A 15,941-nucleotide genomic window follows, 5' to 3' on the forward strand; every position below is an offset into this window, starting at 1 on the left:
AAAAAACGTATTAATAAAATAAACATCATCTCTTTTGGTCATGTCCAACTCATATACTTACACCTACTTATGTTATTGAATGCGCTGCTTATATTTAAAAAGTTAATTATTTAGTCACTTGTATTTGATTTATGTATTTATGTGTTTTTAATTATTAATAACTGAATTGTTAAATTATTAAATATTAAAAGATATATTTTTAAAGTAATTAATATATTTGTTGGTTGGAAACCTCACATCACCAAAAAAGCTACTTTTCAGCATATATAGTCAGACACTTGCATTTGTCACTAGATTATTAACATTTTACCAAAGTCAAGCTCAAATAGAGTTACAAGGTTTTTGACCACCAAATTTTGGAGAATTTTGAGCATACGTTTTTTTGTCCATCATTTGAATGGCCGCATCTGAGGCACTAAGTGCGTTTTCATCAACTTACAGGTAATTAAGTTTACTGTACCTATGTGAGCACTCAGTTTTTTCTGTCATTTGGCCAAAATCTCATGTTATTAAAGACAAAATGCTACTCACAGGCTATTTAAGACCGTATTGGCTATGATTCGATGACAAATGCTAGACTAAAATACACTTCTCTGCTCCTTGAATACATAAAACATTATCATTTTTAGGTTTGACTGACAGTTTGAGGAGCGAATGGAGTTACGAAGTTTAGTCACAAATTCTTTTTAATTCTTTGCATTAGTTAAATATTTCCAAAACCCACAGACAGACATAAAGGGTGACCGATAGCAATGATTTATAGGGAAAGAAAAATAAAAATGACGAAATATGGAGATAAAAGATTTCTACCTTACAACAACTATATATATAAAAAATAGCAAACAAAACATTCAATTACGTTTATGACTGAGCTAAAAATTCCTCCCGTTTTCACCAGGTTTTTGGTGCTCCCATGGGTCCAGGCGGAAACTCAGCCGGTGGTCACATGATGCCTGGCAACAGCCCGGGAATGAACTCCCCTCAGTTTATGAGCCAGCAGGGCTACCCCGAGCCCAACAAGGGCTACATGCAGCAGGGCATGTACGGGCGGCCCAGCGGGGGATACCCAGCCGGGCCTGGATACGGGGGCAGGTGAGGAAAAGCTTGAGAGGGAAAGCAAATAGTGTCCATGCGGTCCATGAGTGTCTGTGTGATTGTGTGGCTGTATTTAGACTCAGCTCCTTGTGGGAGTTGCATGACGTCAGGCAGCCGGCGGACGTCACCACAGTGGGGGATGTGTGCGCTGTAATGTCCCACCCCTGCGCTGACTCACAGAAACACACACACACACGGTTGCGTCCCTTAAGATCAATTTGCATCGCAATAAATCTTTTGAATCACTGACTCGAAGCAGTCAGCATCCCCCTTGGCTCACCAGACCACTCACGCAACACCTTGCTGCTACGACAACATGAATAATCAGCTCCACTTACGTCACCTCTTACAAATATGCCGGCTCACATTACTGAGCATTTAATAGCATGAATGGGATGCACTTCATATCCTGTTTCCCTTTTTGTCTATCCACTTTAGTTACCCCAATAACGGAGGGGGTTCCCTCGGGATGCCGCCCCATGGAGTCCGCCCACCCACCGACTTCACCCAAGCGGCCGCCGCAGCTGCTGTAGCTGCAGCCGCTGCCACAGCGACAGCCACCGCTACGGCAACAGTCGCCGCGATACAGGAGAAGCAAAACCAGGAGCTGAACTATGGGCCTGTAAGTGACCTGACTTTTTTTTTTTTGTGCTGGTGTTATGTGCGGGTTGACCTTTGTTGAGGTGAACTGCACTGAAGGGAAGGTCATTGGAATACATCTCGACATGCTTAAATGTTTTGGAAATAAATCGTGTCCCCTTGTTTTTTTTTTCTCATGCTGTTAATCTGTTTGCTGATCATTTTTTGTGGTAAATGCTTTGCACTCCACTTTAGCAGTCTTGTGTGACACATAGTAACCTCTGGTTTCATTGCACTCAAATTGCCCCCTGCTGGATGAATGCGGATAAACAAACCCTGATTCTAAAAACATGGCTTTAATTATTGCAACAAAAAAGCAAAAGTATTTTCCCCTCATTTTTCCAGCAGATTTCACATGCCGCCTGTCTGCCTGGGTTTAGATGGCAGACATCACGGCCACACAGGACTTTGATTGTTTATGGTGGTGACCTAGTTGCCGTTTCCCTTTCATGCCTAGGGCCCGACTGCCATAAGTCATGGCAGCAGGCACGTCTCCAGCCATTGTTACCCAATGCTGGTTCTGATGGGTGTGGATCTCTGTGTTGTTTTGCTCTGCAGATGGGTGGTGCTTCCTCTTACAACACCCAGTTCCTGTCGCACTCCGGACCCCGTGGACCGCCCGGCATGGCCCCCTCTGGAATGGTCGGCTCCAGACCCCCTTCCATGGGACCCATGTACCCACAGCAGGGCCAGAGGTTGCCCCAGCATCCAGTCTACCCTGGAGGCCAGCAGGGTCCTCCACGCCACCAGCAGGGCTTGAAACGCCCCTACAACTCTGATGTGAGTGGAGACTCGCTTTCAGATATCACAGTGAGCTGGACGATTTATAAGACATGCTTCCAAACAGAAGGCTGTTCCACTAGATTCTATGATACACAAGCCAACATTTTCCTAATGGCTTTTGTTGGGGTCAATATTACAAACTAGATGTTAACTTCAGAATTAAAATATCTTGGTAATTTACTCACCCCCATGTCATCCAAGATGTTTGTCTTTCTTTCTTCAGTCGAAAAGAAATTAAGGTTTTTGAGGAAAACACAGGATTTTTTCTCCATATAGTGGTCTTCAATTGTTACCAATGGTTTGAAGGTCCAAATGTCAGTTTCAGTGCAGCTTCAAAGGGCTCTACACAATCCCAGACGAGGAATAAGGGTCTTATCCAGCAAAACAATCTGTCATTTTCTAAACAAAATAGAAATCTTTATATTTTTAACCACAAATGCTCGTCTTGCACTGCTCTGCGTTGCGCCACGCATTACGTAGTTACGTAGGCGAAAGTACCGATCCAGTGTCTGCAAAGCAAACATGCAAAGACTAAGTCAAACAGCCTTTACAAAAAAGGTAAAACAATGTTGTTGTACAATTTTAAAGTTGGAGAAAATGAGATGGAGTTTTTCGCCCTACTGCGATACTTCTGTCTACGTCACGTGTGACCTTTCCAACGTGATTATGTAGTGCGTGGCTCAGTGCAAGATGAGCATTTATGGTTAAAATGTATAAATATTTGTATTTTTTTTTATAGAAATGACAGATCGTTTCACTAGATAAGACCCTTGTTCCTCGTCTGGGATTGTGTAGAGCCCTTTGAAGCATGTCGAGGTCCATTCCAATGGCTGCACTGAAACTGCAATTTGGACCTTCAACCTGTTGGTAACTGTTGAAGTCCACTATATGGAGAGAAATCCTGGAATGTTTTCCTCAAAAACCTTAATTTCTTTTCAGCTGAAGAAAGAAAGACATGAACATCTTGGATGACATGGGGGTGAGTAAATTATCAGGAAATTTTATTTCTGAAGTGAACTAAACCTTTAAAGACAGTCTGTTTGAGGAGTCAACATGATAAAACCTAATTTAAAAATATGAACATAGTGCTGACAACTTGCTTCTATCCTAGAATGACTGTTGTTCTTTTCTTACAGGGATTTCCGGGTCAGCAGTACGGTCCTGGTATGGGAGCTGGGGGCCCGTACCCAGGCCAGCCCATGCAGTACCATGGTCCTGGGCCACAGCGGTCCGCTCCTTCCCCATCTTACCCAACCCACCGAATGCCCCTCCAGCAACCCAATATGGCCCAGTATCCTGCAGGACCAGGAAACCCCAGCCAATACTACAAGGTACAAAGATCATCAGTATTATTGCTCATACATACATTTAGTAATTAAAAAAAACCCTGCTACGGATATGTAAGAGAGGTGCTTGAGCAGTTAGCAACTACCCTAGTAAGCAAATTTAGGTACTTTCTGTAATGTATAGTCATATTTTTCAGTTTGAAATCTATCAGTAAGCTTTCACTTGCAAATTGCAACACATCGCAGGCTGCAAGTGGTATCATGTTTCCCAAAGAACAGGTTCCTTTTGTCCGTATTAGTGACAAACAAGCTGCCATTTTTAGAGAAACACACTGGCATTTGATACTGACAAATACGCCAATGAACTTTAAAGAGGCAACTAGTCGTGAAAAGATTTTTTGGTAGTACCAGTGAAAGACGAACCAACCCAGGTGGTTTAAATTCCATGCTGGGTTTGGAATTACAGCGGTAGATTATCGCCTTTGTCATATCACTGTAGTGTGCACCGCTTAGGGTCCGTTCCAATACCTAGTGTGCCTTGCAATGCTTACGGATTTTAAATACAAGATGTAAGATACCTCTTTTGGCTAATTTCTAATAAATGCATTGCAACAAGCTCTCCAAAACTATGCTTAACCGGGGGATGGGTTGACTCACTCTTGTTTTAATTCTGATGTTGAAAGAGTTGTGTTTGCTTAACAGGCGGACCAGTTTAACGGACAGGGCAACAGCCACAACAGCCTGTCCTCAGGAGTGACGGCAGCTGGGTACAGCACCTTCAACCAGGCCACAGTCAACGGGGTTGGTGTCCTCTCTTGCATGCATGTGTGTTTGGTGAAACACGAGTCGGTAGGAGCTTCCTGTTAATATTTCACCATCTCGTGAGAGCCCCGATCGGACTTTGGCAGCCGGGGTCCAAACTCCACACAGCTGAATCTGTTTTGCAGAGTATCGGTTATGAAAATCTGACTGTAAAGATAATCTGGCTGCAGATCGTAATGCCTACACATGTGTCTCGTCTTTTTCACAGCCCGGACGTGCGATGCCAGGATATCCCAGCTCTCCTCTCCCAGGAAATCCCACCCCTCCCATGACCCCTGGCAGTTCGATGCCGTATATGTCCCCTGGTCAAGACGTCAAATCGCCCTTCCTCCATGACGTCAAACCCAATATCAACTCTCTGCAGCCCCCTACAGGTAACACACGGCAGTGCATATGAGGCAACACCCCTCCTCTTATCTCTGGAGTCCTTGTTTATAATTCTCTGTGATGTAAATGGAAATCTTTTATTGTCACATTAAATGCCTATCACGTGGGAAAAAAAGTTTTTTCCTCTTTAACACTTGAAGAAATTAACAAAACATGTTTTAGTTAATGAACCATATTTACTCAACATTACTGGTTTTATTGTGAACTATTTATCGGTGTATGTTCTTATAGAGAAAACAGTGCGTTAATATTCATAATCTTTTATCAAAATATAGTAATTTGCTCCACTTCTGGCACTATTTTAAGTTTTTTTTTTTTTTAACTCCTCCTATCCATCCACCTTATATAAAGACCACCAATCCAGTCGATTCCTGATGGATTCAAATAAAGTTGCACCTACCTTTTTTTGCTAAATATTCTGTTGTACTCAGAAATCCTCACATTACCAAAGCAAAATTGGTTAAAAAATGCTAAATCACATAAGATGAAAACTCATATAATGCTGTTTTATTCCACATAAGGGCAGTGTTGTTAATATTATTAATATTATTATATGCTATTATAATATTTATGAATATTTATATTAGATATGAATTATTTATAATATTTATTGTTTTTATATTTTAAGTTTTATATTAAAATGTTTAGTTTAGGAATGTTTTTGTGCTTTTGTGCATTTTTACATTTTTATCATTTTATTTAGCTTTAACTTATTTTCATTTCAATTTTATTTTTAGTAATTTCATTACTTTAGCTTAATTCAATTCAGTTAATTGCCAAGGCAGAATTTCTATGAAACATTTCAATAACAACACTGCATAAAGGGTGGTTCCTCTTCATGGTGGCCTCCATCTTGAGATCACATGACCACCTGAGTACTAGTATCCTCATCTCGGTAAGCCCCAATTGTCAGATAGTGTTGTCAAAAGTACCGACTTTGATTCCAAGTTTGCTTTCAAACACTTCCGTGTGCATTGATGTCTATTTACAACATGTTTTTGAAGCGTTGAACACAGTGGCCAATCAGAGGTGTTTATGAAATTTCAGTACCCACATGGTACCGAAGTCGGTACTTTTGACAACACTATTTATTATCAGATGCTTGGTGTTGTGGAATAAATAATGGACAACAAATGCACCTGTGAAATGAGGTATTATGACATTGTTTACTTTACTTTTAGTAACTGAAGATACTTCAGTAACTGAAACTCTGCTCTTCTGTCTGCAGGAAACCCCAGTGATGACCTGCGTCTGACCTTCCCTGTACGGGACGGGGTGGTGTTGGAGCCCTTTAGATTGGAGCACAACCTGGCCGTCAGCAACCACGTCTTCCAGCTGCGAGACTCTGTGTATAAGACTCTTATGATGAGGTCAGAGTGCAACATCTGTCCCTTGCAGTCTTTGTGTTTGTGAATGTTTAATGTGTCGGTGTTGTTGCATTCAATGTTTAATCATCACGTGTTTAACAGGCCTGACCTGGAGCTGCAGTTTAAGTGCTATCACCACGAAGACCGGCAGATGAACACCAACTGGCCGGCATCGGTGCAGGTGAGCGTCAACGCCACGCCTCTCACCATCGAGCGCGGGGACAACAAGACCTCCCACAAACCCCTTTACCTGAAGCAAGTGTGCCAGCCAGGACGCAACACCATCCAGATAACGGTCACAGCCTGCTGCTGTGTAAGTACAGAGACTCACATTGCACATTTTCGTCTAGTTAATTACAAACAGCCTGACTAATACTTGTTTTATATGGGTCAGTGTTCATTTCCTGTTTCTTTTTCCCCCGTAGTCTCATCTGTTCGTGCTGCAGCTGGTTCACAGGCCGTCTGTGCGCTCCGTGCTTCAGGGTCTGATGAAGAAGAGGCTCCTGCCAGCAGAGCACTGTGTCACTAAGAGTGAGTGAACGGCATAATCTTTTGCACATGCAGTAAAATCCAGAAGTTTAGGGGCAGTGAGATATATTTTTTTAAGTAATTAAAATACTTTAATTCAGCAAGGACACGTTGAATTGATCAAAGTGACAATGAAAACATGTATAATGTTACAAAAGATTTCCGTTTCAACTAAATGCTTTCTATTCATCAATTTTGTTTCCACAAAAATATTAAGCAGCATGACTGTTTTTCAAATGTTTCTTGAGCAGCAAATCACCATATTAGAATGATTTCTGAAGGATCATGTGACACTGAAGACTGGAGTAATGATGCTGAAAATTCAGCTTTGATCACAGGAATAAATTACATTTTAAAATATATTACAACAGAAAACGGATATTTTAAATTGTATTAATATATCACAATATCACTTTTTTTTTTTGATCAAATAAATGCAGCCTTGGTGAGCATAAGAGACTTCTTTTAAAAATGTAAAAAAATCTTACCGACCCCAAACTTTTGTACGTGGATTTGTCAATGACAACTCGTCTTTTTTCACAGTTAAGAGGAACTTCAGTAGCGGTACCATCCCAGGAACTCCCGGCCTTAATGGCGAGGACGGCGTGGAACAGACGGCCATTAAGGTCTCGCTCAAGTGTCCGATCACCTTCCGGCGCATCCAGCTTCCTGCCAGGGGCCACGACTGCAGACATATACAGGTGAGGAGGCCCACTAACTTAAGTTTGAATCACATGACACCATAAAGTGAGTTTCTGTGATAAATAACATCTTTGTTTGTCCATAGTGCTTTGACCTGGAATCGTACCTGCAGCTCAACTGTGAGAGAGGAACTTGGCGTTGTCCTGTGTGCAAGTAAGAACTGTGTTCTTCTCCTTTGCTTTCTGTCTTCATGCCATTTTTCTTATTTTAAAACTAAGAAAATGATTAGGGATGCACGATATAACCATACCATAGCAGTTATTGCTGATATTACAGATTTTCAGGAATAGATAACATTGGATTTATAATTGTGTATGCATGTCTTTGTCACCTTTGTCATCATACAAAACTCACTAAAAGTTATTAAAAACTCTACATTTAATAACAATGCTAAACAATGTTATGATGCTGATTTTTTTTTTTTTTTTTTTTTTTATGATTTGAGTTTTCATTAGTTTTTATGTTATATTTATTAATTGTTATATTTATCTGGACAAAATATTATAGAACTTTAATATTTATTTTAACAAATATTTATTAATATTATTGTATTAATAATAATATTAGAAAACTATTTAATTAATCTAAAAAAACAAGAAATATTTTACTTTAATATTATTATTTATTATTATTATTATTATTATTATTGGCCATAACATGAAAACAGTTATTGCTTATTGGCCTGTATAATATCATATTGCATATCGGTGCATCCCTAAAAATGGTATTCACATGGTATATAGCTGACATATTGTTCTTTGCAGTAAAACAGCTCTTCTGGAGGGGCTAGAAGTGGACCAGTACATGTTGGGCATTCTGATCTATATCCAGAAGTAAGTTTCTTTGCAATAATGTAACCTCTGTAGCATCTAAACTGTGATTGGACAATAAAAATATCCTAAATTATACTACTATCAGTTGTAATCTTCCAGTCCATGGACCGTACATGTACTGTTCGCTGACCATGTGACATGTGTTGCACACAAAAAATGGCAAAAGCTGGGTGAAATTGGCCTATCCAGTATGATTGGCTGGCATCTACCCAATTTCCCAGAGTCAGAGTGCACAGATTGTTGTTTAGAAATTCCCAGGCTGTTTTAATGAGCATTTCCAAGGAAGCCGCATTTTCCAGAATTCTGTGAGGTTCATGGCATTAGTATCACCAGTATTGTCCAGCTGTGCTCCATCAAAGGTGGTCAGTTGATTTATGTGGTGGTCAGATACCCACTTCCTGTCTAAGTTTAAGCTTTGCCAAAATAAGCTGCGGTTTGTTCTGAATTTTTAGTTTTTAACTTCTTTCTCCTTGTGTTTAGTTCGGATTATGAGGAGATCACCATTGATCCGGTGTGTAGCTGGAAGCCAGTCCCGGTGAAACCAGACCTGCATATTAAAGAGGACCCAGACGGCCCTGCCCTGAAACGCTGTCGCACCCTGAGCCCTAGTCATATGATCTTGCCCAGCGTCATGGAGATGATTGCAGCTCTGGGCCCGGCCTCCTCGCCCTACCAGTCTCTGCCACAAGGTGGCAGCAGCAGCACGCCTGATTATCCCAGCCAAGGTAGTTGTCTCATCTGATTGTAAAGGCCTCATAGGGACCACAAAAGCATTTATGTGCTTATGAAAACATTTCAGTAAGCATCTTACAAGTGAATACTCTGCTTTGGAGTCATAATAGATTTAGATGAAGTACATTTTGACCTCCAGTTGATTTATTGTTGCATATCTTTCAGGTGGCTCAGGATACTCTAACCAACCAGGCTTTTCAGACTTTCCCAATGCCCCCGGCACACCGACCCTTGGGGAGTTTGCCTCCGGGCCGCCCCCACTGTCCTACCAGCCTGACCTGCCGAGTGGGCTCCTTACTCCTGAAAAACCTGTGGGACACCCGATGTCAGGACAGGTGGGTTTGCCTGTAAATATAATTTTACCACAAGGGATTGATAAAGTCTGTCTATCCGTCTGTCAGTCCTTCTGTCTGTCTCTGTCTGTCTGTCTGTCTGTCTATCTGTCTAGCTATCCATCCGTTTGTCTGTTTGTCTGTCCATCTATTAGAGGTCGAACGATTGATCGGTTTTGTCAAATAATCGGCACTGATAACTGATTGCTGGAACAATCAGTTATTGGCAAAAATCCATACCGATATTTTTTTGTTGGTTGCGTCTGTTGCTGGAGTGGCTGAGAATGGTCCGCTGTCATTATACAGTATGAGAGCGACCTCTAGAGGCGAAATAAAAACTATCACAGACGCTTCGTGGAGTTTGTTTTGACACGTGAGACTGCGCGCTTCACGGAGAGGGACATTTCAGATGCAGATTTAAAGCATAGACATCAAAACGGTATGTATACAGTGCACTACACTACATGTTTTCATATCATTATAAATTTGTTGACTAGATGCTGCATTAGTAGAGAAAGAACGACAGTATGTTTGCCGTCAATGCTAAGAGGACACTAACATTAGAAGTACCTCAAACGGTAAAACAGCGTGACAAAAATAGATGCAGTTCTGACATCTGTTTGCATTAATCTATATCAATATAGTAAAGATAGTGACGTGAGAAAGCAAACTGATATGTTCGTGCTGCTGACAGAAACAAATCAGAAATGCATCCAATTACAGTTGTTTTTTTTTAATCATCACCTGTAACACATACAGTACAGTCCAAAAGTTTGGAACCACTAAGATTTTTAATGTTTTTAAAAGAAGTTTCGTCTGCTCACCAAGGCTACATTTATTTAATTAAAAATACAGTAAAAAACAGTAATATTGTGAAATATTATTACAATTTAAAATAACTGTGTACTATTTAAATATATTTGACAAAGTAATTTATTCCTGTGATGCAAAGCTGAATTTTCAGCATCGTTACTCCAGTCTTCAGTGTCACATGATCCTTCAGAAATCATTCTAATATGCTGATTTGCTGCTCAATAAACATTTATGATTATTTTCAATGTTGAAAACAGTTGTGTACTTTTTTTTCAGGATTCCTTGATGAATAGAAAGTTCAAAAGAACAGCATTTATCTGAAATACAAAGCTTCTGTAGCATTATACACTACCGTTCAAAAGTTTGGGGTCAGTAAGAATTTTTATTTTTATTTTTTTGAAAAGAAATTAAAGAAATGAATACTTTTATTCAGCAAGGATGCATTAAATCAATCAAAAGTGGCAGTAAAGACATTTATAATGTTACAAAAGATTAGATTTCAGATAAACACTGTTCTTTTGAACTTTCTATTCATCAAATAATCCTGAAAAAAAATATTGTACACAAATATTTTGTACAATTGTACACATTAAATGTTTCTTGAGCAGCAGATCAGCATATTAGAATGATTTCTGAAGGATCATGTGACACTGAAGACTGGAGTAACGATGCTGAAAATTCAGCTTTGCCATCACAGGAATAAATAACTTTGTGAAATATATTCAAATAGAAAACAGTTATTTTAAATTGTAATAATATTTCACAATATTACTGTTTTTTACTGTATTTTTAATTAAATAAATGTAGCCTTGGTGAGCAGACGAAACTTCTTTTAAAAACATTAAAAATCTTAGTGGTTCCAAACTTTTGGACTGTACTGTATTATTAGATAATCATCAAGTGTTCTAAATTAGAAGCAAGTAACGTGTGAGAGTATACATATGTAACTTTTTTTTAATGCTATGGCCTTTGTGTAGATATTTAAAGATGGCCATCTTTAAGCATGACTGTTTGGATTTATATGAAATAGTAACACTTTACAAAAAGAGTCTATCTAGTATTGTTCATTGTTAGATCATTCATTTCAGCATTTACTAATACATTTTTATATTTTAAAGTTGTATATGTTAACATTTGTTAATGCACTATGAACTAACATGAATGATTAAGTACTAATATTTAACATTAATATTAATATTTCATTTAATAAGCACAGTACATTTTCATGGTTCAGTATCGGTTGGTTAATCGGTTATAGGCCAGTGCGGTCCAACCTAGTTATCATTATCGGTAAAATCCACTATCGGTCGACCTCTACCATCTCTCTGTTTGTCTGTCAATCTAACTATCTGTCTATCTGTCTGTCTGTATCTATCTATTTATCGTCCGTCCATCTGTCCATCTGTCTATCTGTTTGTCTGTTTCTCTATCTATCTATCTATCTATCTATCTATCTATCTATCTATCTATCTATCTATCTGTCTATCTGTCTGTCTGTCTGTCTGTCTGTCTGTCTGTCTGTCTGTCTGTCTGTCTGTCTGTCGCCAACTAGCTTGCAGATTAAAGCCTAAAATGAAATAATCATGTAGATCCATAAATTTATTTGACTATATGACTCGAAATGGCATGGCTAGTTTGCTGCAACTATTGTGCTGAATGCATACCCAAATATCTTTTACTGGCATCTTAGTTTCTGTCATCCACGTATGTCATTGCATGTAAGAGCTATTCAAACAGCTCTGTGTGCGACAGCACAGTGTTCCTGTCTGTCACTCGCAGCTGCTGCTTTTCACACCCGCTTCAAAAGAAGCACAAGACAAGTCACTTCAAATTACTGTGCAGTGTGTTCCAGCTTCACTGACCATCTCTTTACACTTTCCCTCCTGAATAAAGATGCCCCACTCTAGTCGCATGGACCCTTCCCACAATCCCCTTCAACAGCAGCAACAACAGCAGCAGCAACAGCAGCATCAAGCTCTCCATGGTAACTCCAACATGGGTGGCCCCGGTGGACCCATGCACTCCCGCAACTCCTCCCAGAATCCCCGGATGCACACAGACAGCTTTGGGCTGGGGGGCCCCGGGGGACCTGGTGATGTTCCAGAGCCGCCCCTTGATGTAAGTCAGAATCAATCAGCTATTCCAGATCAAACGGTCATGAATTTTGCCCACTTGAATTAGGTGTGCTAAGAGTCTCAATCGAACGCAGCATTTTACTCCGTGTACACCCACTACCAACTTGATTTCCTTGCCAACCGTTCCAGCTTAGGTCCCATTTCTGCAATTAATCATGTTTAAAACTTTTGGATAACGGTCATCCCTCATCTTCTTTGGGATGCATGTTCTTTTATTAACTTTAACATTTACCATTGCTCAGCAAAATTCCATGGGAGAAATATCAAGTTCAGTCATGAAACTCTTACGTTCCGCTGTCTCGTCAGCAGTTCAGTACCCAATCAATCGCTTCTTACTATCTACGATCGCCGTTATATTCCAGTCCAACAAATTTTCCTTGCAAAATTTCTCTGAACTTATGCTAATGTGACATGACCTTTAAATGGGGTGGTCACACTTCACTTATCATTCCATTCATACACATACGAATGCTGGAGACCAGAAATGCAAGTTCATGCAAAGTTGTTTCATATTTCAGTGTGTTCCAAAGTTCAAGTTTGGTGAACTCTGACCTGCGAATTCGCATCACGTAATGATGTGTGAGCAATAGAGGATCGATAAGTCCTATTGGCTGAATTAGAAGAACAACGTATATTTGTTATAAGTTGAATTTATGTTCATAAAAAAGATGACACAGAGTGTGACATCATATCACAACCGTTGCAGTGTCCGTAGAAATTTCACATGCTCAAAGTCTAATGTGACCATGGCTTAATTACTTGAAAGGTTCACTGATTCAGATTTTCAAATAATTCATTGCAGCAAACAAGTATATATTATAGAAAAATAACCACCCATTTCTGCTTTCAAATCATAAAATTCTAATCTAATTTAATCCTGCGATAATGCAGACCTACTTTTAACTAGTTTATAGGCAGGGCCTAAAAACGAACACTCGTGGGTAAAAATCTGTGTTTATATGAAACTGTCAATCGCCAGTTGGCCTGTAAAGGTGATGATACACGGGGCAACTTTTTGAGCAATGTTGCCGACCAACGTTGCTTGGGCACTTTCTCACTGAGAATGAGCAACAAATATATATCTGGATACGTTAGATCAGTCGTGGGCAATTTTTTGAGATCCTCCAATCAGAATGTTAGCAGCCGATCATGTGACCGGTTCGGAGATTTCAGAAAAAGTTCAAACAAGATGGCGGCCTCTCAGCGGCAGTGGAGCGGAGAAAAGGAGTGTGAACTTTTTCTCTTTTTACGCTAGTAAGTTGTCATGCGTCAACCCAAAACAGGGAATTTACCTCATATATTGCTTAAAATACCAACAACTGTCCGAAAGTAATGTGTGTATGCTGTAATGAAGCTATTGAATGATTTCAGTTAAATACTAAAAAGACGGGATTTTTTAACGTCTGTAGTAGCGTAGGCTGTATGGCGTTTGACATATGAATAGCTTTTGATGCGATCGACGCGGGTTCAAATCCGCCTTTTGCTGAACTCGCTCTTCTCCCTTTTCCTGTCACAAATCAGATCGGAAAGGCATTTATTTTTAATAAAAATGAAGAAAATATTTGAAAAGTTGAAATCAAGTGCCTTATAAATAAATAAAGTGTTTATAATAAAGTATTTATTGAGTTGGCAATAGATTTGCTCCTCTCTGATTAGTTGCTGCCAACTGTCTGTTGCCCTAATTAGTTGCCCTGTCTCATCAGGTTGCCCGTTGACGGCAACATTGCCCAGCAACATTGCTATCATCACCTTAACATTATGAATTCTAGCAATGCAATGTAGTGAGAACATGAACGTGAACGACGCTCAGGACAGTTGACGGGCCAGTGCTGCATTTTCACGAAAGTTTAAGCCTTGCCCATTGGAATATTCAAGCGCAAGACGATGCGAATGGGAATTCGCTGTGTGGGTATGAGCAAAAACGCACAGTTTTTGTATGCCCCTTTAAATGCAAATGATGTGCTGCTAACGGGCAGAGCTTTAACAGCTCATGCTTCGGTTGCTCAACATCAACAAAGCTGGAGAATCTCACGCAGCCAAAATGAGGATTGTCAGTAACGGTGTTCAGCCTTACATTGTTCAAACCGGAGTCGACACTGATGGAGAGACTCAGGAAGGAGTTACAACTTTTAGAATGAATCTGGACGTTTCTGAATGGTAACTGGATAAATTTATGTAGTTGCTGTGGAGTTGATTCAACTCATCCACTAGCATGTGCCGTCATGTTCATCTTTTGTGCAAATCCAGCATTGAATTGACCCTCGTTTGTGAAGCAGTCCGGCGTAAAATTACAGCATGACAACAACACTCTACTACAACAGCTACGGAGTTCTTGTTTTGTGTTCTCGGGGGCGGGGTTTATGTAAATTTTAGGGTTAGTGATGTCACCAACCCAGGAAAAAGCTCATTGTAGTCCCTACCAGCCGTTTGTTGTAGTCCTTAAAAAGCAATTTCTGTAAAACTTTGAGTGTCATAACTTTGCAGATGTTGTTTATGCTCAAACTCCAACACTACACACTAAAGTTAAAAAAAAGTGAAATCATAATGAACCACCCCTTTAAAGTGACAACAGCCTAATAAACCTGCTGCTGTCTGTGCCTCTATTGTTAATCAAACAACAAAAAACAAAGAGAAAATGAATTTTTTATGATATCTAAAATGTTTGTGTCATAACTACCTGTTTTAGCAAAAACAGTTTCATGGCTGGTAAAAAATATTTATGGCCGGTAAATTTTCTTAAGTCACCGGCCATTGGCGAGTGTGGCAAAACAGTTTTAGGTCCTAACTATGTTGTATTTATCATTACGATTATAAACTGAGAGTTTTGAGTGTCCTTGGTATTTTCATAGGCCGATTCTTAACCCCAGACTTCCCTTTTTGTTTCCAGCTTCTCCCAGAGCTGACGAACCCAGATGAGCTGCTGTCCTACTTGGGTCCTCCCGACCTTCCCAACAACAGTAACGATGACCTGCTCTCTCTGTTCGAGAGCAATTGAGCCCCTTTTCCCGCTCATGCATCAGCCGCGCATCACCGTCCAACAGACAGCCTCCCTAATCCCGCACACTCCCGGCTCGTCCAGGGGAGGTTTGGGAAGCGTAACAGATATCCGATTGCGTCTTTGCACTGTTTCCTCCTGAGACTGGAATGCAGTGACTCATGGGAAGGTGCAACGAAGATCTTTTTTTTCTTTTTCCTCCTGTGACAATGTTATTGTTCGTCTGCTTCTCTGAACTCTGTCGAGATTTTATTGTGAATTTCAGTTTAAAAGAATTTGAAATCATTTGTAGAAAGACGCCTCATCTCACATCAAGACTCGTGTGGTGTAAATGACATTGTGTGTGTGTGTGTGGAGGGGGGTGGGGGGTCGGGTCATTGTTTGTTTTTCATTGCAGCTCCTGTTTTAAATCTAAATTAGATGAGGGACTATCTTCAGTGCTGATCTAAAGTACTACACTTCAGAAATAACACGGGGAAAGCCAAAAACAAA

The 15,941-nt window shown here is 40.0% G+C and overlaps 1 protein-coding gene across 1 annotated transcript in view; it reads left to right on the plus strand.

Annotated features, from left to right (window-relative positions):
- The window catches only part of zmiz2 (zinc finger, MIZ-type containing 2), a 41,587-nt gene extending 26,138 nt beyond the window's left edge, over window positions 1-15,449 (plus strand). The window contains exons 6-21 of the mRNA XM_048181520.1: window positions 899-1,092; window positions 1,534-1,717; window positions 2,293-2,544; window positions 3,654-3,848; window positions 4,506-4,604; window positions 4,834-4,999; window positions 6,241-6,382; window positions 6,482-6,692; window positions 6,805-6,910; window positions 7,451-7,608; window positions 7,695-7,762; window positions 8,374-8,442; window positions 8,923-9,167; window positions 9,340-9,509; window positions 12,213-12,437; window positions 15,342-15,449. Coding sequence (XP_048037477.1) covers window positions 899-1,092; window positions 1,534-1,717; window positions 2,293-2,544; window positions 3,654-3,848; window positions 4,506-4,604; window positions 4,834-4,999; window positions 6,241-6,382; window positions 6,482-6,692; window positions 6,805-6,910; window positions 7,451-7,608; window positions 7,695-7,762; window positions 8,374-8,442; window positions 8,923-9,167; window positions 9,340-9,509; window positions 12,213-12,437; window positions 15,342-15,449 — 2,592 coding nt within the window. The remainder of the gene's footprint in view (window positions 1-898; window positions 1,093-1,533; window positions 1,718-2,292; window positions 2,545-3,653; window positions 3,849-4,505; window positions 4,605-4,833; window positions 5,000-6,240; window positions 6,383-6,481; window positions 6,693-6,804; window positions 6,911-7,450; window positions 7,609-7,694; window positions 7,763-8,373; window positions 8,443-8,922; window positions 9,168-9,339; window positions 9,510-12,212; window positions 12,438-15,341) is intronic.
- Window positions 15,450-15,941: the final 492 nt, after the last annotated feature.

This window comes from Megalobrama amblycephala, linkage group LG2 (genome assembly GCF_018812025.1).
Source record: "Megalobrama amblycephala isolate DHTTF-2021 linkage group LG2, ASM1881202v1, whole genome shotgun sequence".
Lineage (NCBI taxonomy): Eukaryota > Metazoa > Chordata > Actinopteri > Cypriniformes > Xenocyprididae > Megalobrama > Megalobrama amblycephala.